This window comes from Saccoglossus kowalevskii, chromosome 10, assembly GCF_978046115.1.
Source record: "Saccoglossus kowalevskii chromosome 10, keSacKowa6.1, whole genome shotgun sequence".
NCBI classification, from domain to species: domain Eukaryota; kingdom Metazoa; phylum Hemichordata; class Enteropneusta; family Harrimaniidae; genus Saccoglossus; species Saccoglossus kowalevskii.
In genome coordinates this window covers 18,559,097-18,586,342 of record NC_140650.1, presented here as the reverse complement: position 1 = coordinate 18,586,342, position 27,246 = coordinate 18,559,097, and the positions used below count along the sequence as shown (strand labels likewise).

Below are 27,246 nucleotides of genomic sequence, written 5' to 3'. Positions count from 1 at the left end.
CCCGTTTTCTGCAATACTCTCTTTAAGATCATTCCAGAATGCATCCCGAGTTATTTCATTATACCGATACCATTTGTTTTGTCTTTTCTTACATATTGGCAAACGCAGCATTAACGGCTGCAAGTTTTTATTTATGCGCTCAAGGTTTGCAAAAACCATAATATTTTCGTGGTCATTGAATAATTTCTCAAATGCTAATTGTAATTCTAACATACAGTATTTGTCTTGCACAAAATTATCTGATAAAACAAACATTATTTTTCTGGTGCGCTTCAATATCAAATTACTTGCGTACGAAAGTCTGTTCACCCCACCTCGCATGTCTCTGTCGTTTATATGGACTCTGATCTGAAGATGATTTTCAAGAAATGGTAACAGATGGTCGATGACCCAGTTTTCGTCAGTAATGTTATACGAAATATGGACGTCATAGTCATATTCATCTAAATTAATAAGATTTGTATGTTCCGCATGTCGAACGCAGTTCAGTTTTAAGCGGACTACAAACCAAATGTATCGTATCTCGTATCTGCAAAATTTATACAAAAGGAAGCTGAGCCCCATGCATGCTGTGATTATGGCGAACGTCACCAACACAATTAGTATTTTGTCACATTTCCATGGAGAGGAATAGGCATCAATGACATAGGTCATTTTTGGTTCACTGCAGTTGTAATTCTGGAACCAGAATGGCCGGCCGTCATACGCAGCTGCCTCGGATGTCCAAATTGTTGTGTGTTTTTTCAGAAACCTATGAAACCTGTCTATCGTGCAACCGCAATCAAACTGACTACCATGCAGGTAGAGTGATTCCAGATTTTTCATATCACTAAACGTTTCAGTTTCAACAACGTCGAACCAGTTGTCGTGCAAACCCAATTTCTGTATGTTAAGTAGTCCTTTCCAGGCTGCGATGTTTGTTATGCGGTTGCCGCTTGCATCGAGAGTTTGTAAATTTGTCAGCTTACTAAAAGGATCACTTCTGGGAAGTAAGTGGTTACCTATGTGGTTATTTTGCAGTTGTAACTCTTTTAGATTTATTAGTTCTGTAAATATATTCCAGGGAAAGTATTTGTAGCTTTCTGCATGTAATAGCGAAGATATATTAAGCGTTTTCAAATTTATCAACGCCTTTCTATTTTTGTAGAAGTATCTCTCTATTTGGTGCATGTTATCAACGTAAGACATACTGAAATCTAAGTGCGTCAGCTCACTGACGAACGTTGAACATGTCTCTGACATATCATCTATCGAGAAATTACGCATGTCATTTTCAATAGTAGTCATCGAAATGTTCAGTTTTTTTAGTGATGTCAGATTACAAAGTGGAAGTTGGAAAGAGCTCCCCCAGAAATTATAACTGATGTCCAACTCTTCCAGACTTTCCAACTTAATGAATTGTTCTTTTACGATTCGTACTTTGCCTTGATCTGATAGCTTGAGCTTTTTTAGCTTTTTTAGACCTTCAAATCCTACAAACACCAGTATGTTATTTGACAAGTTCAGTTCAATGAGCTGGCTGTTCTTGAAGGTATCTGCTTTTATATTCCAAATGTAGTTGTCGCTGAGGTCCAGCTCTGTAAGGTACTCTAGACCAAGAAACGTATTTACAGCTACATTTGTAATACTGTTTGACATCAAGTTTAACTTCTTAATCAAAGGACACCATTGGAACATTCTTTCTACAAGTCTTGGGATTTGATTGTCACTCAGGTCTAAATCTCTAAGCCATACATTCTGTACAATGTTGTGGTGAGATTGTAGTAGAATGTTTGAAAGATGAGAGATGTCGTTAAGTAATAAAGAATGCGTTTTTAGTTTGTTCTTTGTCAGTAGGGTTTCAAACGTGCGTGTAAAATCAGTTCGAATATTTGTAGAACCCAAATTCAATAAGATCGGATTTTCAAAACTGGTGAGTGCATCAGGATCTAAATCTTTCATCTTGTTGCCATGGAAATCAAGTTCTGTTATATTAATGGTTTTAAGACCTTGGAAGGTGTTTCCCATTACAGAGATGCTATTGGCAACATTTGCTATGTTTAGATATGTGAGGTTACGACACTTGCTGTATGACTCATCAAATTTGATCGTTGTAAATAGATTCTTTTCGTAGTTGAGGCGTTCCACAGACTGTACATTATTGCACAAGTTCCCTATTGCACCGCGTAACAGATTGCAACTTACATCAAGTGTCTGTATTGTGAGCGAATGAAACAATTTTCCATCAATGTTTCGCAGCTGATTTCCATGCAGAGAAAGAATTTTCAAGTTAATGAGTGCATCAAATGTCTCGTTCATGATGGCTGAAATATTACAACGTTCAAATTTCAGTACTTCCAATTTTGTAAGCCCTCGTAAAATCCCAGAATGCAATGTGGTGAGATTACAGTCACTGAAATTTAAAGCATTTAAATTTACAAGATCCTTAAATGCACTGTTCTGTATCGATTGAACTGGGTTGTTCCTCAGATCTAACGAAGTCAGTTGTTCAAGTCCACTGAAGTTGTCTTCGTCAATATTCAAAATATTATTGTCTCTCAAATACAACTGATGAAGCCCTTTGATTTCCCAGAACGCTCTTACTTCTAGTTCGTGGACATTACTCGAATCCAGCCAGAGATTTCGCAATTTTTGGAAACCTTTAAACATATCTTGTTGTACACATCTGAAATTGTTTTTATCGAGCCATAATGAAGTTAAGGATTCTTTATTTGGAACATCGTCTGGCACTGATGTTAGACTGTTACCACCACAGTCTACTAATAACATGTTCTTATAATCACAATGACACATGATGTTTCCACGACAACCAGCAGTATTTAAGATAGCTGCAGACAAGAGTAGGAGTAAACGATACATCCTGGTTCTGAAAACAAACAAACAGTCTTTAAATGAATAGTAGTAATATTATTTATTGCAAAGACTCGGCTGAACACATTATGAGATTAGCACGTTGAGTAATATATTGGCTACTGTAATAAATGCAACAACTATATTTACTTATGTTACCATTGCACTCAAGGAAATTTCAAACGTCGAACATGAAGTACTTCCGAGTTTAGTTGTGTTTAGCGAGCACAAGACGCACAATTCAAACAGTGGTGCATGATGGGATTTATAGTAGAAAAGACAATAAATGTTTTAATCGATAAATGACGTAATGTGTCAGTTTTCAATAATTATAACTTGGGATGCAGTAACTCCAACTAAGCTTTGCTGACAATGAACTTATCCACTTCCCCAGAGTAATTATTCATCTGGGCTGTTTTTGTCAAATTACTGGTTTGATTTTTCTTATTAACACAATGTTAAATAATTTTCTCTGGTATCATATTTCACAGTCATTGTTTTATCAAACTCATGATCAGTAGATTGGTAGTTCAAATCCTACCTTAGTCCTAGCACCAAAAAAAGGGTTGGCCTCCTAGCTACCCTGGGTGAGTGTGCCACAGACTCAAATGGGAAGGCCAATTCCACTGGCTGAGTTTCATTTACTAACGAATGTGACTTTGGGGGAACCTTGGTTAAGGTCTGCAGGTGCTTGTGTTCGACCAAGCCTGGTTGATGCCAGGATAGCGCATTAAAATTGCCATTTGACAGGGAGATGGCCACACAGCCCTGTCATGTAGTCCCAAACATGAATATGGTATCAGCACTAGCACTTGCAGTTTGCACATGAAAAAATAGTTAAACAGTCACATTCAATGTCCGAAACTGTCGCCTGGCACAAAAACATTTTAATATTGCACAGTTTCACTTCTTTAGAAATAATTGCAGCTATATTGGGTTTACAGGGTATATCTCGACAACTGCATGTAATGAGGTCCCAACCATCAGACTATATTGCCATTTTGTTTTTTCAAAGTTTAATTGCAAACAGTAAAACCTTAAATATTAAATATTCTGTGACAAACCATGTATTAAAACAAACCACTAACTGTAATGTTGTGTTAAAGAATTGACTGTACACTATAAAAATGTGCATTGTTTTATGAATCTTATAGTTGTGAAATACAAAATGTTCGTTCACGATCTTGTTTAAAAATTTAATTAAATTATAATGATGTTGATTTAAAGTTGTTCATATGCTTTTACCTGCTAATTTGAGAGCAGAGGCAACAATCAAAATTTTATTTTCCAAAAGTTTTATGTAATTATCAATTTGTTTATGTTCATTTTATATTGGTAAGTGATTATATAGCTGTTTGTAATACATTGTTGATTGATGTACTCCTCCCACATCCAGTTTTAATTTCCATTAAAATGTAATACCAGTCCCCTCATCAGCTGTTTTTGAGTGTACAGACAAATTGATCCTATCAGTATTGTGCAATGAACTAATTAAATAACTTAAATTCTAGATTTGTAAACGTGGGGAATTTGCTAGTAATAATAACGCTGCAAAAAATAACAATAATGAAATCCAGCATACAAGACAGTGTGCTTATTTTCAGGGTTTTTTTTGCATGAATTGTCTTGGCCATACTCTCACCCCCGTCCCACTCCCACAAACACAAAGTAGTATACAGAGTTTCAAACTTACCTGGCATTCAAGACAACACCATCTGAATGAATTGAGCTGCCTGGACTCTGTATGTGGTTCCTATTCTTTAGAAATGTTTTATGGGTTTTACCGGAAATCTAAATATAGAATACGTTGTAATTTCTGCACATCCATATATGGCAGCCTAGACTGTCTGTTCCCTTTATCATATAGATTGAGGTTCTTTTATGTCTATGATGTTTGAGGTCAAACATTGTGGCTGAAAGGTTTCCCAAGACAATTGTCTTGTCTTGTCATGTCATGTCGTGTTAGAAACTTTGTACTAATTGTTAACGTTCTGCTTCGGTTCCGTGAAATTGGGCTATATTATTTCAGTGCTGTTGGAATTAATACATGTATAAAAATTAATATTTACATGGAGAATAAGTGACAATTTTGAGTTATTGACATGATAGCTAGCCGGACTAAGATTTGAATTTTTGAGATAAAATAAATAAATAACACATTTTACATAATGTTTACATATTATTTTTAACTATGTATATTGAATGTGCTGTCTTTCTTTAATAATACATAGCAAAATAAAAATGTAAATGAGAAATACTATATTTATTTTAAATTACAGTAATTTTTTTATGAAAAAAATAAGTATGGTTTGAATGATTTATCTAATGCAAGATGTACTTCAAATACAGTATTCAATGGCAGCTTTAATTTTTTCACCACTAGACTTTCTTGCCCAAATTTTTCTGCACTTTTTCTCATATTCTTCAATATTTCTGGAAATCAACACTAATTTTGGAGCCAACAGACAAAATTTGAGTCAATTATCAGGTTTTAACCTAAAAAATTGGGCTTTTTTTGTCCAAATCTTCCGAAAGAAAGTGCAGACTATAAACAGGACTACCGGTATTTTGTGAATTTGTGATGAAAAGTAGGAACTGGTGGTGAAAAGGTAAATGTAGTTCATAGACAATTGAAACATTTGATTGTTAAATTTGAAAATTCACTTTCACATTTAACTATAAGCATAAATTGGGAATAAAGTTTGTAAAATTGTTATCTTCATAAAAAATCTATCTTAGTGCAGTGTACTTTGTTGACATACTTTAAATAGGGGAAATTTCTTGAAAATGTTTTAGAATAGAAATTAGTGTATTTTCCTAAAAGTTGTCCTGTTTTGAATTGAAGACGGTGAAATGTTTTGGAACTTTGGAAGCCTTTACAAGAAGTACAATGTGTGTGGGTGTGAACTGTTAAGGAATTTTGAGTTATTGTGAATGTAAATAACCGTAATAATAGTCAATTCTGCGAACTGGATGTAATTTGAAGGACACAGGTGTGTGACCTGCAAAGGTCATTTTAGAGTTTTTACCTTGCCCGTACCATCAAAGATGGAAGGGAAAGGTATATTAAGGGGAAAATTTTGTCCGTCGTTGTCGTTGTTGTTGTTGTTGTTGTCGTCGTCGTCGTCGTCGTCGTTGTTAATTATTGTTATTGTGTGCATAATAACTTTACTAATTCTATTCCAAACTTTATCAAACTTGGTCACCTTATTCATCAGTATAAAGTCTTCCCTGAGTTTGAACAACAGATGTCCTGTATGAAAATATCATGCAAAAATTGAGAAAATCTGATAAAATATTTTGACTGTTTCTACTTGACTGATCACTGGTGATACACATCAAACGTCACTGATCTCAGTGGAAATATGCATTGTTGTATGTGTTCAATGAAGCAAATGATTTATCTTGTAATAATATCCTTGGTAATGTATCTCAGAATCCCATACTGGGTTTCAAAACCAACTCATGGAGAGATTGCTGATACACATTTGCAAACCTACCAATAAAATCTTTACAGAAAACAAGATGTCAGAAAATCAATATAAGCACTCCTATGAACTGGGTGCCTAACTTTGATCAAGATCTGAAGCTAATAGAAAATCTGTTTAGTTCAAAGTTATCAAATCAAAAACAATACATAAAAAATACATTAAAAGCAAAACATTTCATCCACATTTTAAAAAGAAAATTATTCTAAAATATATGTATTCTGTATTTGACAAACAGTTCATTCGACAAATGAAAACTCACAGGAATATATTTCAGCTATTAGAACAGAATGATATAGTTTTTATAATACTAGTTTAAAAAACGCACTTCAGAGATTGCAGTGTTTGAAGATGTAGATTCTCAGGAGGCAACAGTACTGTTGACTTCTCCCTCCACTGGATACCAACTATTTAAATTGATTTTTTTTGCAAGTTTTCGACTGTGCGATTAAATCAGTAACTGTTATAAATTTGTTATTATTTCATTTTCAATTATTTTCAGTGTGGTGCTGACTACGTCAAGCTCCATCAGAAACCTCCCAATGGTAGGTACTTGTACTGTATTATACATTAAAAGGAGCTGTGTCATATTTGATATAGGACTTGTAACATTGTATACAATACTCATAAAATACATTGTTTGTTTACATGAAATTTGAAAGTCTGCCACAAAAATCAAACTATCGAAATTGACCATCATCAGCAGATTATTAAGCATTGAAATATCTCCAAAAATACTTTTGTGTTTATCAAATCCCAAGCGATGTTTGTTGCCACTACAATGCCATGACGTTTGTTTGTCATGTTTTTTTGTTCGATTTCTCGCCCAATGCGGGATCTATGGTAAATTTTATGATATCTGTTGATATTTGACAAGTTGTTTATGGTGTCATTTATATGAGCATACATTTTTTGTCTATAACAATTTAATATTCTATGCTATTTGGAATTACCATATGTACTTAAATGAGGAGCCAAATTCCATAGCTCGCTATTGAAACTTTATGGTTAAACTTTTAGTTGAGAAATAAAACTATTTTGGTTGATGCTGAAAAAAAAATATAAAATTTTCTGCCAACTTTAATGCTTATACTTTATAATTGTGTACAGACCTGATTGATTATTTATAACTAATCAGCATAATAATTAGCAAATTCTAATGTGCAAATCTGATTCGATTTTGGGTGGAAACTATGCATATTAATGACCTCATTTGCATATTAAATAGTCAATTTAATTTTTTAACTTTTTCTTCCTCAAGAATTATTTAGCAAATTAATTAACTATTGTTATATTCTGTAGGTCATACTGCTGAGCTATATTACCCAGTAGTCACCAGGTTTCTTGTACCCTATTTTCTGAGACATGTACCTTTTCATGTGCCTGCAATACTTTTAGCACATGGGAGTCCTTTCTAAGCTTTCTTTGAGCATCTACTTTTGATTCCTCTAGATATGAATCACTGAGAATAGTGTTGCATTGACTACAAGTTTGGTAATATGAAGTCCATATACCGTTGAAGTCACATAAGAAGCTAAGACACAGATCGTCCTTTTAAATGCTAATGCCAACTTTGAGCACTAAACTTAACTTTTGTTTATATCTGTCACATTTTTTCATATTTTTTTGTTTACACTATTTTGATCAAGATCTGTAGTCAAGAGAAAATTATATCCATTTTCTTAAAAATTATGCAAACATAGAATTTTAACGTTTATTTACCCATCTGTCTACCACTTTGTAATCTGTTTTGATAACGACTTTGATTGAAGGTTTATCAGCTGCACTTCAAGCAAAATGTATCAGTTACGATGGAGACGCTGACAGGATTTTATATTTTTACAAAGAAGAAGAGGGTCAGTTTCGTCTGCTTGATGGAGATAAAATAGCTGCACTTGTAAGTACAATAATTTTCTGAAAATTTGAATGTTGTTTTTAATGTTACTGTAAAATACTTTATTTTCGCTTGGAATTTATTTTTGCAGAAGGGATGATTCAGTGTAAATAAAATGCAGCAAATATATATTTTTTTCTATGTTTTACATTCAATTCATCAAGAATCAGTGGAAATAAATTCCATACAAACTATCCGAAAGGTCTTATTCAGTGAAAATTAATTCCAGCTAAAATAAAGTACTTTCTATTTGATTAAATAAATCAGTGTGCATAAATGCATGTCCAAAATTTTGTAATTTTCCTGACTTGAAAAAAAACGCTGAAGCCAACTTTTATCACCTTTCGCAAAATAAATATTGTTTCCTCATTTTTTTTCCAACATTTTGATTAAAACTTACAGATAATAAATGAAAATGATCATAATGGTACACTAAAATTTGGCAGGTAGATTATGGCTTTCATAAGAACCAGTTTACAACCAGTTTACAGTAAATATTCATGTATGTAAATGTGTTGAGATGGGCGTAGTGCGAGTGGTTAGTGCTAGTAGCACTAATCCGAAAAAGTACTAGATCTAGTGGTAAAAATGGCACTAGATCTAGTGCAAAAATGGCACTAGATCTAGTGCAAAAATGGCACTAGATCTAGTGCAAAAATGGCACTAGATCTAGTGCTAAAATGTGCACAGTGCGAGTGGCATTGTTATCGCATTGTCAACAACCACTTCATATGCAAACTACAAACAGTATAAAACATCGGCAATATCTGTGAGATGTCCATAATATTACTTTCTTTATATAATACCGGATTCTGCTGTAAATTCGCTCATCAGAAAAATCATCCTGGGGATTTCACGGCTGGTGGGCGCTTATTTGGGGTTCAAAATTTCAAAAAATAATCATCAAATATTTTTGGGGGACTTATTTTCATTGAAGTATCCAACTACGCAGACTTTCAACGCCGTGAGTTGGGCCACCCAAGACGAAAGAAACTATTGCAGAATTAACAATAATTAATAATTCTTGCTGAATTAAAAAGTAGACTGCCTGAAATGTCATTACAGTGTCGCCCAGTGTCATTTTTCAAATACATTTGTTTTTATTTTATTGGTAACGAAAGAATATTGTAAACGAAGTTTCATATAAAAACAAACACAACTGCATTGCGTAGTAGCAAACGATCACAGTTGCGTAATCCGATCATGCTGCGTTTGACAATTGTTGATTATTACTCAGTAGTGATTATAATAACACACAAAAAATAAATTCGTTGAATTGCTATGAAATTCAAATAAAATTCAACTTAGTTTCATCGTAAGCAAATGATTCCGATCGCATATAAACGCTCGATGCTGTATGGTATCCGCCATGTTTCTCTTGCATGAGTTGAGGTCAAATCGCTAATTAACCAATCAAAATGCTGAATGATGCCAACGTGTTCAAATCACCATAGCTCATTTAAATATGTTAATGTTATTGAACGCAACGCGGAAGAGATTTACCGATGTTGTAGTACGATCTTTTGGCTTGGAATTTGATAGGGAAATGGCATGATTTTTTTTTCAAATCTAAAAATAGTTGTTTTCAAAAGATGAACTGAGCATTAGAAGAATAATTTAACATTGTTTACAGTGATAACAGCTCTTTGTCCAAACGAAGCTTACCCATTCACACTAGTCACAATAAACACGCTCTTGAATAAAGCTGTGAAGGGTTAAAATACGCATTTCACAACCGGAAATTCAACAGACGAACTTGTTACTTCACAGATTTTACATGTTTTAATTACTAGCAACTGTAACAAGAACAAGATTTCGAGAGTCTACAGCAAAAAATCCTAAGGACTCCTAACAAATATCATTGCAGAGAAAGTGTCTAGACATATATTATATGGTCACGTTAAAAAATCGGCGAGGTTATATCATATTCCGCTAACTGGTTACTTGTGTAAGCAATCGCAAACTATCATCGACATCAAAGATGAGCTAGACAATGTCCATATCAGGATTAACTTGGGTTGAAACAAAAGGAAATAAGCCAGGCTTAAATGGTCACTTGAGATGCGTTGTGGACCCTTCCGTTAGTACCTCCATGCTCCGAATGCTTGAGATTAGCGTAATCCATTGTAAAAAGGGGCTAAGAGCTAACGAGACCAATGTTTGTGAACGAATATTGACAAACGATCACAGGGTAAAGCTAAAACAATAGCGTCGTGGCTTTTTCCCGTTAGTACCGCCATGGTACAATGTAACAACAGAATTGCGTGAATCCACTTTTACCATTGGTTGATTATGTCCGCAAAGGTCAATGTCATGACAACCAGACAACGGTTCATTTTCTGTCTAGTTCCCAGCGGTACTGAGCAACATGTCTATTCACAGGTCGCCGTACACACAAAACCCGCCGAGCTTTACAGGGACCCGGGACTTAGACTAGCAGTATACACATTTTTTATTTAGTTCATATATGCCATCATAATTTCATTTACGAAGATCTATTTTCATTGAGTGTGGCGCCGACCAGAAATAAAACGGCACGTCAGCGATTTAAAAAAAAATCAACGCTGAATTCCACCATTTACATACAAGTTACAAGTTTACATACGCCGAAGTTGAAAACACAAACTTCCACACAATACCATTTCATACAGTGTATCTATTCACAATTTGTAAAAATTGCAAAGTTCGACCTGCAGTTTCACTGACCATGGAGCTAGTTTCCCGGCCGATCGCGTTGTTTCAAAGGTTTATTAGTTACGATACACGTGGACAATGACATCCATGTACATGTACATACTCAGTTTTCCCACTGTAGCACATTTCCAATAAATGAAAGATACAACAACTTTACGTAAATATTAATTTATTTTCAGACAATTACGGGATGTCTCGACGTCGTTGACAACGCGATATCAATGCCACTCGCACTATGTACATTTTAGTACTAGATCTAGTGCCATTTTAGCACTAGATCTAGTGCCATTTTAGTACTAGATCTAGTGCTATTTTAGTACTAGATCTAGTGCCATTTTAGTACTAGATCTAGTGCCATTTTAGTACTAGATCTAGTGCTATTTTAGTACTAGATCTAGTGCCATTTTAGCGCTAGATCTAGTGCTATTTTAGCACTAGATCTAGTACTTTTTCGGATTAGTGCTACTAGCACTAACCACTCGCACTATGTCCATTTCGACACATTTACATACCTCAAATATTTGAATATGCTCAAATATATCTTGGCAGATTTTGTTTGGCCAGTGTTGTTTAAAGTGTGCCCTCTATGGCAAGTCAACATCGCTTCCTTTTGTTTTATTTCCATTCCCATAAGCTACACCAACTAGAATCTACCGAGTATGTGTTTTACTGCAAGGTCAAAAATGTTTCCTCTCGATAGAATATCACACACAGGTCCAAGGGGATACTTATTATAAAAGTTGAATGAAACCATTTTTGTTGTAAAACATCTGTCAAATTTTTTTTTCACCACCACACACCTCCGAATATGACCATTTTTTGTAATATTTGAATTTCAGATTGTTGGATACATTAAAAAACTGTTATCAGATGCTGATTTAGATCTTAACTTGGGAGCCGTTCAGACAGCTTATACTAATGGCAGTTCCACTCAGTATTTAGAAGACAAAATGGTAAAATAATCTTATTTTCTGTTAAACTATGACATTGTCAACCACATGTTTTGTCGCTGGGATTTCCTGAATTTATTCTTTGTATCTAGCTATTTGAAAGTCTAAAGAAAAAATCATGAATTTTAGTTGTATGTGTTTTTTTTATCTTTTTCAATTAAATTGGCCACCAGCGTACCAGTAGTATGAAGAAAGCACTGTTTTCATGGAAACACATTTGGGTACCCAGTTTTTATTTGCCATTTTTAGCTCCGCTGTCGACTTTGTCGAGCCGAGCTTATCATTAGAGTGATTGTCCGTCTCCGTCGTCCGTGTCAATGTTTTACTTTTTCGACTTCTTCTTGAAAACTACAAGCCTAAATGCTTTGATACTTGGTGTATATGTACCTTGGGTAGACCTCTCTTAGGTTTGTTCATTTCATGTTGATATCTTTAATTCTCTAATTTTGGTGAATATTTTTGTCATTTTTGGTAAAAACTGATATTTTCGATTTCTTGTTAAAAACCGCAAGTGCAATTGCTTTGATATTACATCTATAGGTACTACATGTGGACCTCTCTCAGATTTGTTAATTTTGTAATGATATCTTTAATTCTTTAATTTTGGTGAATATTTTTGTCATTTTTGGTAAAAACTGATATTTTCGACTTCTTGTTAAAAACCGCAAGTCCAATTGCTTTGATACTACATATATAGGTACTACATGTGGACCTCTCTCAGATTTGTTCATTTCGTGATGATATCTTCAATTCTCTAATTTTGGTGAATATTTTTGTCATTTTTGGTAAAAAGTGATATTTTCGACTTCTTGTTAAAAACCGCAAGTGCAATTGCTTTGATATTACATATATAGGTACTACATGTGGACCTCTCTCAGATTTGTTCATTTTGTAATGATATCTTTAATTCTCTAATTTTGGTGAATATTTTTGTCATTTTTTGGTGAAAAGTGATATTTTCGACTTCTTGTTAAAAACCGCGAGTCCAATTGCTTTGATACTACATATATAGGTACTACATGTGGACCTCTCTCAGATTTGTTTATTTCGTGATGATATCGTCAATTCTCTAATTTTGGTGAATATTTTTGTCATTTTTGGTAAAAAGTGATATTTTTGACTTCTTGCTAAAAACCGCAAGTCCGATTGCTTTGATATTACATATAAAGGTACTACATGTGGACCTCTCTCAGATTTGTTTGTTTTGTGATGATATCTTCAATTCTCTAATTTTGGTGAATATTTTTGTCATTTTTGGTAAAAAGTGATATTTTCAACTTCTTGTTGAAAACTGTAAGTCCGATTGCTTTGATATTACATATATAGGTACTACATGTGGACCTCTCTCAGATTTGTTCGTTTTGTGATGATATCTTCAATTCTCTAATTAATTTATTTTGGTGAATATTTTTGTAATTTTTGGTAAAAAGTGATATTTTCGACTTCTTGTTAAAAACTGTAAGTCCGATTGCTTTGATACTATTCATATTGTTCATTTTCTAATGATGTCTTCAGTTCTTTAATTGAAATGTGCATTGCTAACAGCGGAGCTATCTCAGCTGATAGGCTGCTTGTTTTCTCTATATTTTACCTTTTGTAGTGCTTTTAAGTTGATTACTTTTTTAGCATAATTCATTCTTAATGTAGACTTTCTCTAAATAAATAAATAAAAGTCATAAAACTTGAAAACAAAATTGAAGAAATATTTCTTAAAAATGCTCCCAAAAAATGTTTAATATGCTAGTTCCTTTAGAAGGCTCCTGTGACAAAAATGTATTTTTGTAAAACAACTAAAATAACAAGTATCTTAGTTTAAAATGATATGTATTGTTGACATTTGTTTCTACCTCCAAAGTAAGTATTTTCACTTCAGCCACTAGAGGGCACTGTTACTCTCAAATGTCCTCAACTGTGGCGATACAAACCACTCTTCACTTCACTTCAGTTTAGTTTCAATGCAGCACTACAATGTGCAAATTCCTGCTATTACCGGTATGTCAAGCCAAATGTTCCATCAAATAAATTATGTTTCTGTGTAAATATTGAATTTTCAGTAGATTTAAATCTTACTCTGGCAGCCTTTTTTAACTATTGCATAGCCCAAATGGGAAGTAATGTCATCCGATCGATGTCCGTCCACCTGTATGTTTTTCTCATAATCTGTGTGTGTAAAATCTTGATCTATCTGAAAAGCCACAGAGTGGATTGGAAAGAAACTTTGCATACAGCTTCCATGGTATAAATCTATGCATATTAATTAGGTTTGTTTGCATATTAATTGAAGTTTTTTTTTCAGCATATTCTTTGTATATCTTTGCACCAGTTTGTGCATTGAAACTTTTTACATGCAATAGTATAGATGAAGATCTGATAATAGTCTTTCAATTATTTGTGCATATTAATTAGGTTGTTTGCATAATAAGTGAAGTTTTAGCATATTCTTGTTTGTTTAGCATGTACTAGTTTGCACAAATTCTTTGAATCTTTTTACATGAATACATGTAGTGTTTGTGTAGACGAAGATCCGATAATAGTCTTTGAATTATCTGTGTATATTAATAAGCTAATTTGCATAATTATAAATTGTTTTCAGTTTATTCTGTGTCACAGTGCTGGTTTTTGTGGATTAAATTTTGGTACATGCATATTAATTGTACAGTTGATTGTATGATAATATTTTGTACATATTAAGGGACGACGTCAAAAGATCGATGTCGGATAAAAAACTTAATTCTTTTAGTTTTTTCCCAAAACCCCCCACTGAAACTTAATTGATAAATATTGATCATGGCGTCAGACTACATTCACCATTAAATACAAATTGATAATCGGACAGCAGTATGGCATAGCAGTTGGTTGTAATAATGACGCGGAATATACGCATGCGCAAACTACTTTTCTGGGTTCTGCGCATGCTCTAGGTCCATGCCCTGAAATTGACCTTATTTGATGCACATATTTACACTCGGACCAAATCATTTTCTCGTCTTGGATGTTTGTTTTTTTCATTTTCTGTTATTTTTGTCTATGATTGGATAGAAAAAAACGAACTACAAATAGTCCAAGGTTTTTTTTACTTCATTAAAAAATAAAATCGTTTTTGTAGAATGGAAACTTTTTGAGGTCAAAACCCCCCACCCCCAAACTAAAGCAAATAAGTTTTTTATCCGACATTGATCTTTTGACGTCGTCATTAATTAACTGTTTTCAATTTGTTAATTTTGTATTTTAGTAATTAGTGGTGTATTTATTACATGTAGTTAATTAACCAACACACAGGAGCACTTTCAGTGTATGTTTAAAATACATAAAAATTAGTTTGGATTACCAAATGTTTGTTGTTGGATTTTCAAGTAAAATCTTGCAGGGAATATATAAGCTATGTACACTCGTCACAATCATCACATGGGACACACATCAAACAGTAATGTATTGAAAGTATTAAAGTAAAATTTCACCACCATAATAACTGTTTTATATACTTTTTAGAAAGTGCCAGTTGCTTGCGTTGCGACGGGTGTCAAGCACCTCCATCACAGAGCACTAGACTATGATATTGGTGTATACTTTGAAGCAAACGGACACGGAACTGTGAGTAAATGGGGGAAGATCAACTATCATTCTTTTGTTTTTCTTCTAACTGCACAAAACATACATGACCCTCACTCTGAAGTAGTGAGAAGGCAAAACAAACAGCCCAAGATTCATTGAGTAATAGATGCTTTTTTAGAGTAACCTTGGTTACGTTGTGAATGTGATTGTGAATTTGACTTCGGATTGACCCTTGATTAACCTTTTTAAGCTGCCTTAATTATTTCAAAATGTTCCAATAGTGATAGACTAGTGAATTGATCTGGAGGGCTATGAGCAGGCCTTACATGTACATACAGGTCAGTCTGCACATGCTAGTTCCCATGGTAATGTACTGAAATGTCAGTCTGCACATGCTAGTTCCCATGGTAATGTACTGAAATGTCAGTCTGCACATGCTAGTTCCCATGGTAATGTACTGAAATGTCAGTCTGCACATGCTAGTTCCCATGGTAATGTACTGAAATGTCAGTCTGCACATGCTAGTTCCCATGGTAATGTACTGAAATGTCAGTCTGCACATGCTAGTTCCCATGGTAATGTACTGAAATTTCAGTCTGCACATGCTAGTTCCCATGGTAATGTACTGAAATTTGGAGACAGCTAAATGGTGATGACACAGAATTCTGTGCCATTTAATTTTTAAAACTAATACATGGCACGAGTGAAATGAAGACACAATCATCATAAATTAATAGCAATAGAATGTGTTTATATTGTAGGTACTGTTCAGTAAAGAAGCAGAAGAGAAGATTAATGCGGCAAGTAAAAACGAAAGGTAACTAGTTATTCATGCTTGTACAGTGTCCTCCATGCATGGTTGTTAAATAATATACAAAGAAAATTGTGTTCTCGTATACCATATTTGCTCTATTATAAGCGCAAATGCAAATTATACTTATAAGTCCTAGAAGTTCAAAGCTAATATCAAAGAATTTTTTATGTTTTGCCAAAAAATTTAAATGTTTATACTTATCTTGAATGTTCTTTAAATGATGTACAAAGTGCCAAAACTTATAAACTTACTGTTTTATGCCAAAAGTGCACTCCAGGGGCTGTCACAACTTATCGGATCTCTGTCTAGTACCGAGTATACTATAATAGCATACTGCATTAACATAGCAAAAACCATATTGTAACTAACAATAACATTTTGTAGTATTTATTTGTTATCAAAGTTCAAAACAACCTTGTCCTGACACAATCAGTATCTTTGTTTTCAAGCATAATTAATTTCTAAATAACTATAACAATATTTTACATAATTGTAATAAATTAGTTGAAATCACAAATGTATGAATGGTAATAAAAACTATTTTTTGTTAATCAATTCTTGTACAATGTAAAATATTTTCTGTATTTCCACTAGTCTTGCTCCAGAGAAGAGAAAAGCTGCTGAAAATTTAAGTAATTTTATTGACATTACAAATCAGGTAAATGATGTATTTGTTTGTTTTTATTACTCAATTTCCTCCAGTAAATGTTCAATTATCATGCTTGATTTCTGTGGGGTTATTTTCTGTCCTAAATTTAAACCCACAAAGAAATGTTCTTCGTCCTTCTCATGTTGAATTTAACGAAATGGTTATCGTCAACAGACTGTTGGTGACGCATTGGCTGATATGTTAATTGTGGAAACTATTTTAGCCGCTGAGCGGTGGCATATCAGCGACTGGAATGCCATCTATACTGAACTTCCAAACAGGCAGGTGAAAGTCAAGGTAAAACATTATACATAATTATTTATTTGCCATTATGAAACTTGCTTGGTATTTTTTATTGAAATCTTTAATATACGAATTAATATTCATTATTTACCGATTACGATAGCATGGCATTCACAAGATATCCAGCTGAAAAGTTTTTTTCAAAAAGCCGAATATTTACCAAGCATTTTCACACAAAAAAGACATACGGAAGTAGCTGCTTCATAATTTCATGCTTCTTGAAATTCACAAAAATTTCCATTATGAAATTAAAACTGTTTACTGTAAAATTCTTTATTTCCGTTTGAAGTGATGATTCAGTGAAAATAAAATCCAGCGAATGCAACTTTTTTTCTATATTTTACATTCAACTCATCAAAAATCAGTGAAAATAAATTCTATACGAAACACCTAAAATGCATTTTCAGCATAAATTAATTCCAGCTAAAATAATTTACAGTACATGTAAAATACTTTAAACCAATCTGTGTAGGGAACTGAATAAAGTATTTAAAGTAATTCCACAGTTGTGCATGTTTGAATTTCATAAACATAATCAATGTATTTTACATGCTATGTACATTATATGTAGCACAAACCCCATAACAAACATGATGTAAAACGACAGCTGTGCCGCTGTAATTAATTATTTTTCAAACCTGCCTTATCACCATTCTCAAAATGTATTGCAATATATCGATCATTGTCAATTAATTGTAACACAATTTCAACGTGGAACACAAAACTGTTGTAGCATATGCTGTAGATTCGTGATGATTGATTTACATCTTCATCAATATAGCAACTGTATATTGTATTATAATTAAGTTGTCTGGAATCTAGTGCTAGGGGGCAAAATATATATTACATTTAAGCTCCATAAAACCAGGACTGGTTGAATTTAAAAATGATCTTGTCAGCTTCCATTATTTCTAGGTCAGAAATATAAATGTTCCCACCCCCTTCCCAAAAATGTAGTAATTCATGATGCAACATCAATCTTCTTTTATATTGTCCTTTATTGAATTGAAATAAACATGTATTTAAAGGTAGACTATTCACTGAGGCAGGCAATAGACTGAAAAATCACATTTACAGCTTTGTTTTCCCTGTATTATGCGTAATTGTTACTTTGCTTCCAGACTGTTTTTCAAAACTAATCTGTTTTTAGATTACAATATTGCTAACTAGATTTCTTTAACCCTCTGCATTCAGGACTTAAATTGTGTTGCCTTTCAGAAAATAATTCTTTCCATATATTTTTGAAAACAAACGTTGATTCGTACCAATCAATTATAAATTATGACAATTTGGTCTAAATTTAACTACAAAACAAAATTAATTAACTAAGTTGTAAAAAAAGCATATCAAATGTTTCGCCTAGATTTTGGTGGTAAACATGGTTTTCAACAGATCCTAAGCTACATGTACATTTCTCTCTGATTTTTATAGTCTAATTATGGTGAGCCAAATGGGCTATTTGTGAGATGTTCTAACTATGCGCTTACATCAACCATTTTTTTTTTTATTTCTAGCTATTTACATACTAGTTGAGTATGTGAAAAAATAACTGCTTGCGGATCTTTAACAATGTTGAATCGGTTTTAGCCAATGGCATCACAGAACACAGTGGATATTTGAAAGTGAACACACTTTGTGAATTTGTACAGATCCTCACAAAAATTCACATACTCATTTGCATAAATAATTTCTGGAAAAAATGTTTGAGATTCACAGGACATAAACTCAAACAATGTCTTCATATCCTGAATACCCTCTTATATATTTTTGATAGCAATTGGATTATGAATAGCAAATTTTGTTTTTTGGAATTCTTTATTTTTACCCTGGCGAAAAGTATATACACTAAATATTACATTTTTGTGTTTTGACTGTCTTACTTTGTTATAGGTAAAAGATCGTTCAGTTATCCAGACAACCGATGCAGAGAGGCGCACAACATCTCCTGCTGGACTGCAATCATTAATTGATGAACTGGTAGCAAAATATAAACATGGAAGATCATTTGTTAGGTATGTAATAAAGTGGAAGTGTTATAAAGTAAAAAACAATGAAATATTGTAGTGTAGTGTAGTGTAGTGTGGTGTGGTGTGGTGTGGTGTGGTGTGGTGTGGTGTGGTGTAGTGTGGTGTGGTGTAGTGTAGTGTGGTGTGGTGTGGTGTGGTGTAGTGTGGTGTGGTGTAGTGTAGTGTAGTGTAGTTCAGTGTAGTGTAGTGTAGTGTAGTGTAGTGTAGTGTAGTGTAGTGTAGTTCAGTGTAGTGTAGTGTAGTTCAGTGTAGTGTAGTTCAGTGTAGTGTAGTGTATTGTAGTTCAGTGTAGTGTATTGTAGTTCAGTGTAGTGTATTGTAGTTCAGTGTAGTGTAGTGTAGTGTAGTTCAGTGTAGTTCAGTGTAGTGTAGTGTAGTGTAGTGTAGTGTAGTGTAGTTCAGTGTAGTGTAGTGTAGTTCAGTGTAGTGTAGTGTAGTTCAGTGTAGTGTAGTTCAGTGTAGTGTAGTGTAGTGCAGTGTAGTGTAGTGTAGTGCAGTGTAGTTCAGTGTAGTGTAGTTCAGTGTAGTGTAGTTCAGTGTAGTTCAGTGTAGTGTAGTGTAGTGTAGTTCAGTGTAGTTCAGTGTAGTGTAGTTCAGTGTAGTGTAGTTCAGTGTAGTGTAGTGTAGTTCAGTGTAGTGTAGTGTAGTGTAGTGTAGTTCAGTGTAGTGTAGTTCAGTGTAGTGTAGTGTAGTTCAGTGTAGTGTAGTGTAGTGTAGTGTAGTGTAGTGTAGTTCAGTGTAGTGTAGTTCAGTGTAGTGTAGTGTAGTGTAGTTCAGTGTAGTTCAGTGTAGTGTAGTGTAGTGTAGTGTAGTTCAGTGTAGTGTAGTGTAGTTCAGTGTAGTTTAGTTCAGTGTAGTGTAGTGTAGTTCAGTGTAGTGTAGTTCAGTGTAGTGTAGTGCAGTTCAGTGTAGTGTAGTGTAGTTCAGTGTAGTGTAGTTCAGTGTAGTGTAGTTCAGTGTAGTGTAGTTTAGTGTAGTGTAGTGTAGTGTAGTTCAGTGTAGTGTAGTGTAGTTCAGTGTAGTGTAGTTCAGTGTAGTGTAGTGTAGTTCAGTGTAGTGTAGTGTAGTGTAGTGTAGTGTAGTTCAGTGTAGTGTAGTGTAGTGTAGTGCAGTTCAGTGTAGTGTAGTGTAGTGTAGTGTAGTGTAGTGTAGTGTAGTGTAGTGCAGTTCAGTGTAGTGTAGTGTAGTGTAGTGTAGTTCAGTGTAGTGTAGTGTAGTTCAGTGTAGTGTAGTTCAGTGTAGTGTGGTGTAGTTCAGTGTAGTTCAGTGTAGTGTAGTGTAGTTCAGTGTAGTGTAGTTCAGTGTAGTGTAGTTCAGTGTAGTGTAGTTTAGTTCAGTGTAGTGTAGTTTAGTTCAGTGTAGTGTAGTTTAGTTCAGTGTAGTGTAGTGTAGTGTAGTGTAGTTCAGTGTAGTGTAGTGTAGTGTAGTGCAGTTCAGTGTAGTGTAGTGTAGTGTAGTGCAGTTCAGTGTAGTGTAGTGTAGTGTAGTTCAGTGTAGTGTAGTGTAGTGTAGTTCAGTGTAGTGTAGTCCAGTGTAGTGTGGTGTAGTTCAGTGTAGTGTAGTGTAGTTCAGTGTAGTGTAGTTCAGTGTAGTGTAGTTTAGTTCAGTGTAGTGTAGTTTAGTTCAGTGTAGTGTAGTTTAGTTCAGTGTAGTGTAGTGTAGTGTAGTTCAGTGTAGTGTAGTGTAGTTCAGTGTAGTGTAGTGTAGTTCAGTGTAGTGTAGTGTAGTGTGGTGTAGTTCAGTGTAGTGTAGTGTAGTTCAGTGTAGTGTAGTGTAGTTCAGTGTAGTGTAGTGTAGTTCAGTGTAGTGTAGTGTAGTTCAGTGTAGTGTAGTGTAGTTCAGTGTAGTGTAGTGTAGTGTAGTTCGGTGTAGTGTAGTGTAGTGTAGTTCAGTGTAGTTCAGTGTAGTGTAGTGTAGTGTAGTTCAGTGTAGTTCAGTGTAGTGTAGTTCAGTGTAGTGTAGTGTAGTGTAGTTCAGTGTAGTGTAGTTCAGTGTAGTGTAGTGTAGTGTAGTTCAGTGTAGTGTAGTTCAGTGTAGTGTAGTGTAGTGTAGTTCAGTGTAGTGTAGTTCAGTGTAGTGTAGTTCAGTGTAGTTCAGTGTAGTGTAGTTTAGTGTTTATATACATGTAACAAATTGTTTTAAATTTTTCTTTCAGACCATCAGGAACTGAGGACATTGTAAGAGTTTATGCTGAGGCAGATACCCAGGTACAATGAACAAATTAAGTCATATTTGGCAAAAAATGTCTCAAATTTTTTAAGATTTCTTTCGGTCACAATTATGCACTTTGCAATACAGAACCTTTTTGTTTGAAGTCTGCATATTTGCAAAATTTTCGTAACATTACTGGTGCATGTACCAATTTAGCTTTCTCAATAATAAAATGTGGTGGGCAACATTATGTTTTATTTGAAATCTGTGCATACTATTTGCCTAATTTGCATAATATTACAGACACCCATTTTCTTCTCAAATAAAAAAAGATTGTGACAAAAAATTCATCATTTTCATTTGGTCGCCATCTTCATTGTTAGCTTTTCCATGTTACAATTATTTTTATTCCTTATTTGTCATACTATATGCGTATTAAAATGCATTTTTTCCTAGGAAAATGCTGATATGCTGGCTTACGAAGTCTGTGTCAAAGTTTTTGAACTTGCTGATGGAGTAGGAGATGTACCACAACGGCCAAAATAAGATAGCTACATGTGTCAGAACTCAAAGACCAAATTAAATACGTATTTAAATTATTTCCATATTTATTGTCAGCTCTTGTTGTCTTCCATATAAGGCTGTATATGCCGCTATCATACTTTATAGCAAAATGATTTGCTTTGGTGTCTTTTTGCTTCATATTAATAATAGGCAACAACAAAAACAGTTTTTTGAAGAAAAAAAATATAAATGATTGGTATAATTCACCAAATAATAAAAATTATGTGTAGTTCTGATAACCCTACTCTACCTACATTTCTTTGGGCAAAACATGCAAAAAATGGTGCAAATCATACAAGATTTTCAAAGTCACTTGAATTTAACTGAATCTATTGTGCAGATTTTGGGGTAAATTGAAAAAACATCATTAAATGTGGGATTTCTTGAGTATTCAGCAAGCTTGTAAATGATGTTAGATGAAGTTAACATTTTCACCACCGGACTTCTAAGCCCAAATTGTTCTGCACGTTTTTTCTTTTATTCTTCAATGTTTCTTGAAAAGAATCCTAATTTTGGAGCCAACAGACAGAATTTAAGTCAATTTTCAGTTTTTACTCAAAAATGTGTTATTTTTGTCCCAATCTTCTGAAGGAAAGTGCAGACTATAAATAGGACTATTTTGTGAATTTGTGGTGAAAAAGTTAAAATTAATATCTGATACTTGTTTTTGAGTGCATAAATCTCACAATTTATTTTTGAGGAGTAATACTTTGTATATTAAGCAATTCTTGAAGGTATGTAAACAGTTTTGTATTCTAAATACCCACCATGTCTCAGATTATATATGTTGAAAGTGAGTATACACTGAATATCAAATATAAGTCATTATGTTTGAGCAAATTTGATTCACATTCCTATAATTTTCTGTAATTTTAAAGACAATTTTAGGCCAAAAATGCAGAATATGCTAACAGATTTCAGCAAAAGGTTTGAATTGTGTGTTTTTCGGAATAAGTATAACACATTACTTACTTGCAGTGCAGTGTTATTTATTAATTGTCAAATTTATTATTAGTCCCAGGATGTTATGCTCACTTTCTTTATTCTTTGTTTCTTTCTCCTTGGGTGATATTTATAGCGCCCTCCCATGGCGTCTGAAACAATATCTCCCAGAATGCATTGCACTTATTGGTTTCTTTTGGGCTCATACCACTAATTGAAACTCCATAGACGACAATGTTAACATATGACGAGATTGCTATATGAAAATGATGAAGAAAGTTGAAAACATGGCTCAAAAATGATAAATCAACATGCCAGTAATCAATCACATGAAAAAAAAATGTTGGCCAGCTCAAACTCTTACAAATCTCAGGTAAACAAGACACACCTACTGTATTTGGATTGCACCTAGAGAAATCACTGGAAAAACACCAAGATTAGAACATCCAAATACACACAGAATAAACCCCCAGGTACACAGCCGCAAAGTAGTAAACAAATGCCCACATGTTAGTCTCACCTTTGACCCAGGTGATCACGCCCTCTAACAGGGAGCACCTAAGGAGAAAAAAATATTTTAAAAATTTGATTGGTTTTGCAAGGCATTTAAATGGTCATTGGTTGATTAGTGGCATGAGACCTTTTAAATTTGTGTGAAACAGTTAAGCAGAGCATTGCCACTAGGCATATTGCCATGTTTACTGTTTTTCGTTGCTTTGTGATGGATTTGTCACATGTATGGTGTGTAAATATTTTGTGGGATAACAATTGGAGGAGTTTCCGAGACATGAAGTGATTTTTTTAGATGCCTATTCACACTATTATAAGATAATCATGAACAAATTTATTTTGTTTATTGCTTGCAGTCACGTTTTAGCCTAGATTTGCTCTTTCAGGCCGAGGGTCATATTTTGATGGTCTGAATCTTATGTGGTAGGTAGTATATTTCAAACTGACTGCCCAAAACTCGTTGAGTGGAAACCCCGGAAAACACTAAACCTATTGAAAAAGACTAAACCTGTTGAAAAAGACTTGTGAAATCAGCTGCCGTCGTGGGTTCTGTTTCATGTTTTCGCTTTCTTTTAATCAAATATTCACTGGACGATTATGGTACACCCATAATACACCCTTTACCTCGGGTTTAGTGTTTTTATTGTCAGGTTTAGTGTTTTTCGACAGGTTTAGTGTTTTTCGACAGGTTTAGTGTTTTCCGGGGTTTCCACTCGACGCCCAAAACTGGAAAACAACAACTGACAATTTCTCTCTAGTAAATTACCTGACTACATCTTAAACATCTAACAGGAGTTTTGATTCAATATTTCTTCTTTTATAGGAAGTTTTGTTGCAGTTTTTTTAAATGACTTTCCGTCCGTGAAAACTGCCATTTCAATATTTTCCAAAATTATTAGCGGGTCTTATGATTTGCATAGATTTATTCTATTCACAGTGGACCAAGCTAAAAAAATCATGATGACTTGTATAAATGTGCTTCATTGTTCCTATATATGGTATGCTTTGTTAATTCATTTTAATAAATTATGGTGTATTTTTTGTCGGTTCTGTTGTACTCAAAAATAACAACCATTTTAAATCTTCCTTTCAGCATAGTCACAAATTGGCTGAAAAAACTTACTTTTGTTTTCAAATCATTCTAGTTTCAGTTTTGCATCTACTTAATTTACCAATTAGTTTGATTAAAGAAAACCTTTTTTTTCATTTAAGGCTCAGATAATACCACATTTCTTTGTCAAATACTAATTTATTAATTATTTTTGTAGTTCAGAAATTTAACTTTCTTTATTTTATTACCAACCATGAGAAAAACATTTTTGCTTTTATTTCAGAATTATAGCAGTGTTTAATGTTTTGATTCTTATAAAACCAAGAATTGTTGGTACAGTGGTGTAAATTAAATGAAAAAATTGCATGCAAGATTGTCTGTGATAGTATAGAATCATTATTCCATTGTTATCCCAGTGATCTTTCCAAATTTGTAAGCCTGTCCGCTGCCCTACACAGAAAAATTTTAAAATCACAACCTTGTATCATCTACTTATGTGCTGTTTAAAAATAAACTGAAATTTTTTGTTTTATAATGAGATATTTGAAGTTTTAATAATTGCACATGTTTATGAGAATGCATTTAACATGCAAGTTTGTGGCCCTAGAGGGCAATGAAATGCCCAAATATGGACATTGGTATATTCTGATGTGCAATATTTTTGCCTCGTGTATCGCCACCCCTCCTGCATTTGTACCTCCAGTTCCCACATAAAATATACTAGTTATCGGTACTGTCGATTTAGAAATCCCAAAAAACTAATATCACTAATATTCCCTTTCTCCGTTCTTGTATCCTCTTCCCCAAATTAATGTACTTGGTAAATAGAGGTGCCTTGAGAAATAATTTGTGAAACTATTGTTTTAGTTTAGTATGTGATGCAAATTTGAAAGCGAAGGAGTTATCAATAGACCATTTTCCGTACACTGCGAGAATCACGCGTTATGCTTGAAATCGAACGTAAAAACAGGACAAACAAAGGTCATAGCATCGTAGTCGCGTCAAACATCGCGTGGGATTCGACAAACGCGAAAGTATTTCGGGGACATTTCCATGCTTAATAATGTGCTGTCCACATTTGATGATAGGCAATTTCGATTAAGTAAGGGTATTCGGAAGCAATATTCCTCTGTCGAAGATCGGCTGGTCAATGTAAGCTGCGAAATAAAGAAATTCTAGTTCAAAATCAAATCGTTTGATTTTTGCGACAGACGTTCGACGCGCGTCTTTCATGCATCTCGTGAGATCTCGCAATTGTACGGAAAATCACCTATTAAGCAGCATGTGGTTGTTTACAAATGTTTGTTATGGTTGTTTAGGGCAAGAAATGTATTCCCAAATATATGCAGGTGATGACCCTGTTGCTTTAAAGCGGGAAGGTCGTCACCTGCGAACATACAGGAATTGAGTCCCAAGCGACAATAACAACACGCGCTAAAATCGCAAAGGCTCATGGGTAGGCACTTGTTTGTAAACAATGACACGCTATGACCATCAGACGCATGCGCAGGTGACGACTCCCCTGCTTTAAGTTATCTGTATTCTTGTATTTTATCCAGAACCTGAAGGTGATGTTGGTAATTTATAATTTATTTCAATAAAGTGCCTTTTATTATTTCATGTAGTAATGATGCAATGTATCAATATAATAGATATTATATAGATATTAAATAATTTTATCTTGTGTGTTTGCTTGTTGTTAATTGTTATGTGAACCAGAACAAAATGTCTGTACAAGGGCAACGATCTGTCCTTTCCATTGATGTTTCAATAAGGCAAGAGTTTGTTCAATTTGGGGTATATATCTTGTTTGCTGATCGACTTACAGCTTAAAAATAGTACAGCGAGTGCCAAAATGAAGTGATCATGAAAACCGAAAACCACTATCTCAGTACAATTTCCCATCAAACATTTCAATATCCTTTGGAGGATTCTTAATGGTGTTTTTTTTTTTTATGAATTAGCTTAAAGACAATGTCCAGTATTATAATGCCATATACCAACAAACAAGGCAAATCACTGCCAGGTCAGCTCGCTACGCACTGGGAGTTCCATGCTACACATAATCCCTAAAAATAACTTAATTAACCAACCAACACTGTTCTGTACACCTGCAATAGTGGGGAAATGTGTTCACAGATATGATATTAAAAATATTCACATTATAGCGTGCAGGATAGAGAAAATAGCAAAATATAAAATGAAGCAGAGCATCATGGGTGGTTTCATGAAAGGTAGTAGGGGAGGAGAGAAGATCCAGATTTATCTTCTTTGTTTCAAGTCTTATCATCAGTCTTTTTTTTTATTTAAACCTGTCATCGATTCTGCTTACTCAACAAAACTGGTTTGAATCCTGATTTTAAAGCTGAAAAAAAAAATCATGACCACAACTTGTTTATGCAAATGAGAGAAGAGGCAGCAGTATACAAGCACAGCATGTGAAATGGGGCAGAAACATGTTTTCACCATATTGTATTTTGCAAAGGACTATGGGATGTAAATTGAACCATGGAGAGCGTTGGGGTTGTAATAACATCCTCTCTCCTCTCTTACCGTGATCCATGGTATACTCTCGTTAACTGTGCTCAAACTCCATAATGAAGAGTGGCTAACCACATAAAATCACCTTCCACTGAAAATTAAACATAAACTTCTACAATTTATAACATACATAATGCAAATTACATACCTTTATTCACAATTCTAATTATTTCAATACAAAATGTTATAGTTTGGATGTATTTGAATTTGAGGTTTTTTTCACCATTAAAATCAGTATGCTGAAGGGTTGTGCATTTACTGAAAGT

General features: G+C 34.0%; 1 protein-coding gene across 1 annotated transcript in view; it reads left to right on the top strand.

The window, feature by feature from the left end:
* The window catches only part of LOC102802861 (phosphoacetylglucosamine mutase-like), a 43,016-nt gene extending 16,891 nt beyond the window's left edge, over positions 1-26,125 (top strand). Inside the window, exons 8-17 of the mRNA XM_085504332.1 lie at positions 6,841-6,883; positions 8,111-8,235; positions 11,766-11,879; positions 15,366-15,467; positions 16,190-16,245; positions 16,837-16,900; positions 17,066-17,188; positions 19,085-19,206; positions 21,377-21,428; positions 21,829-26,125. Coding sequence (XP_085360458.1) covers positions 6,841-6,883; positions 8,111-8,235; positions 11,766-11,879; positions 15,366-15,467; positions 16,190-16,245; positions 16,837-16,900; positions 17,066-17,188; positions 19,085-19,206; positions 21,377-21,428; positions 21,829-21,918 — 891 coding nt within the window. The 3' untranslated portion in view covers positions 21,919-26,125. The remainder of the gene's footprint in view (positions 1-6,840; positions 6,884-8,110; positions 8,236-11,765; positions 11,880-15,365; positions 15,468-16,189; positions 16,246-16,836; positions 16,901-17,065; positions 17,189-19,084; positions 19,207-21,376; positions 21,429-21,828) is intronic.
* The last annotated feature ends 1,121 nt before the right edge of the window (positions 26,126-27,246 follow it).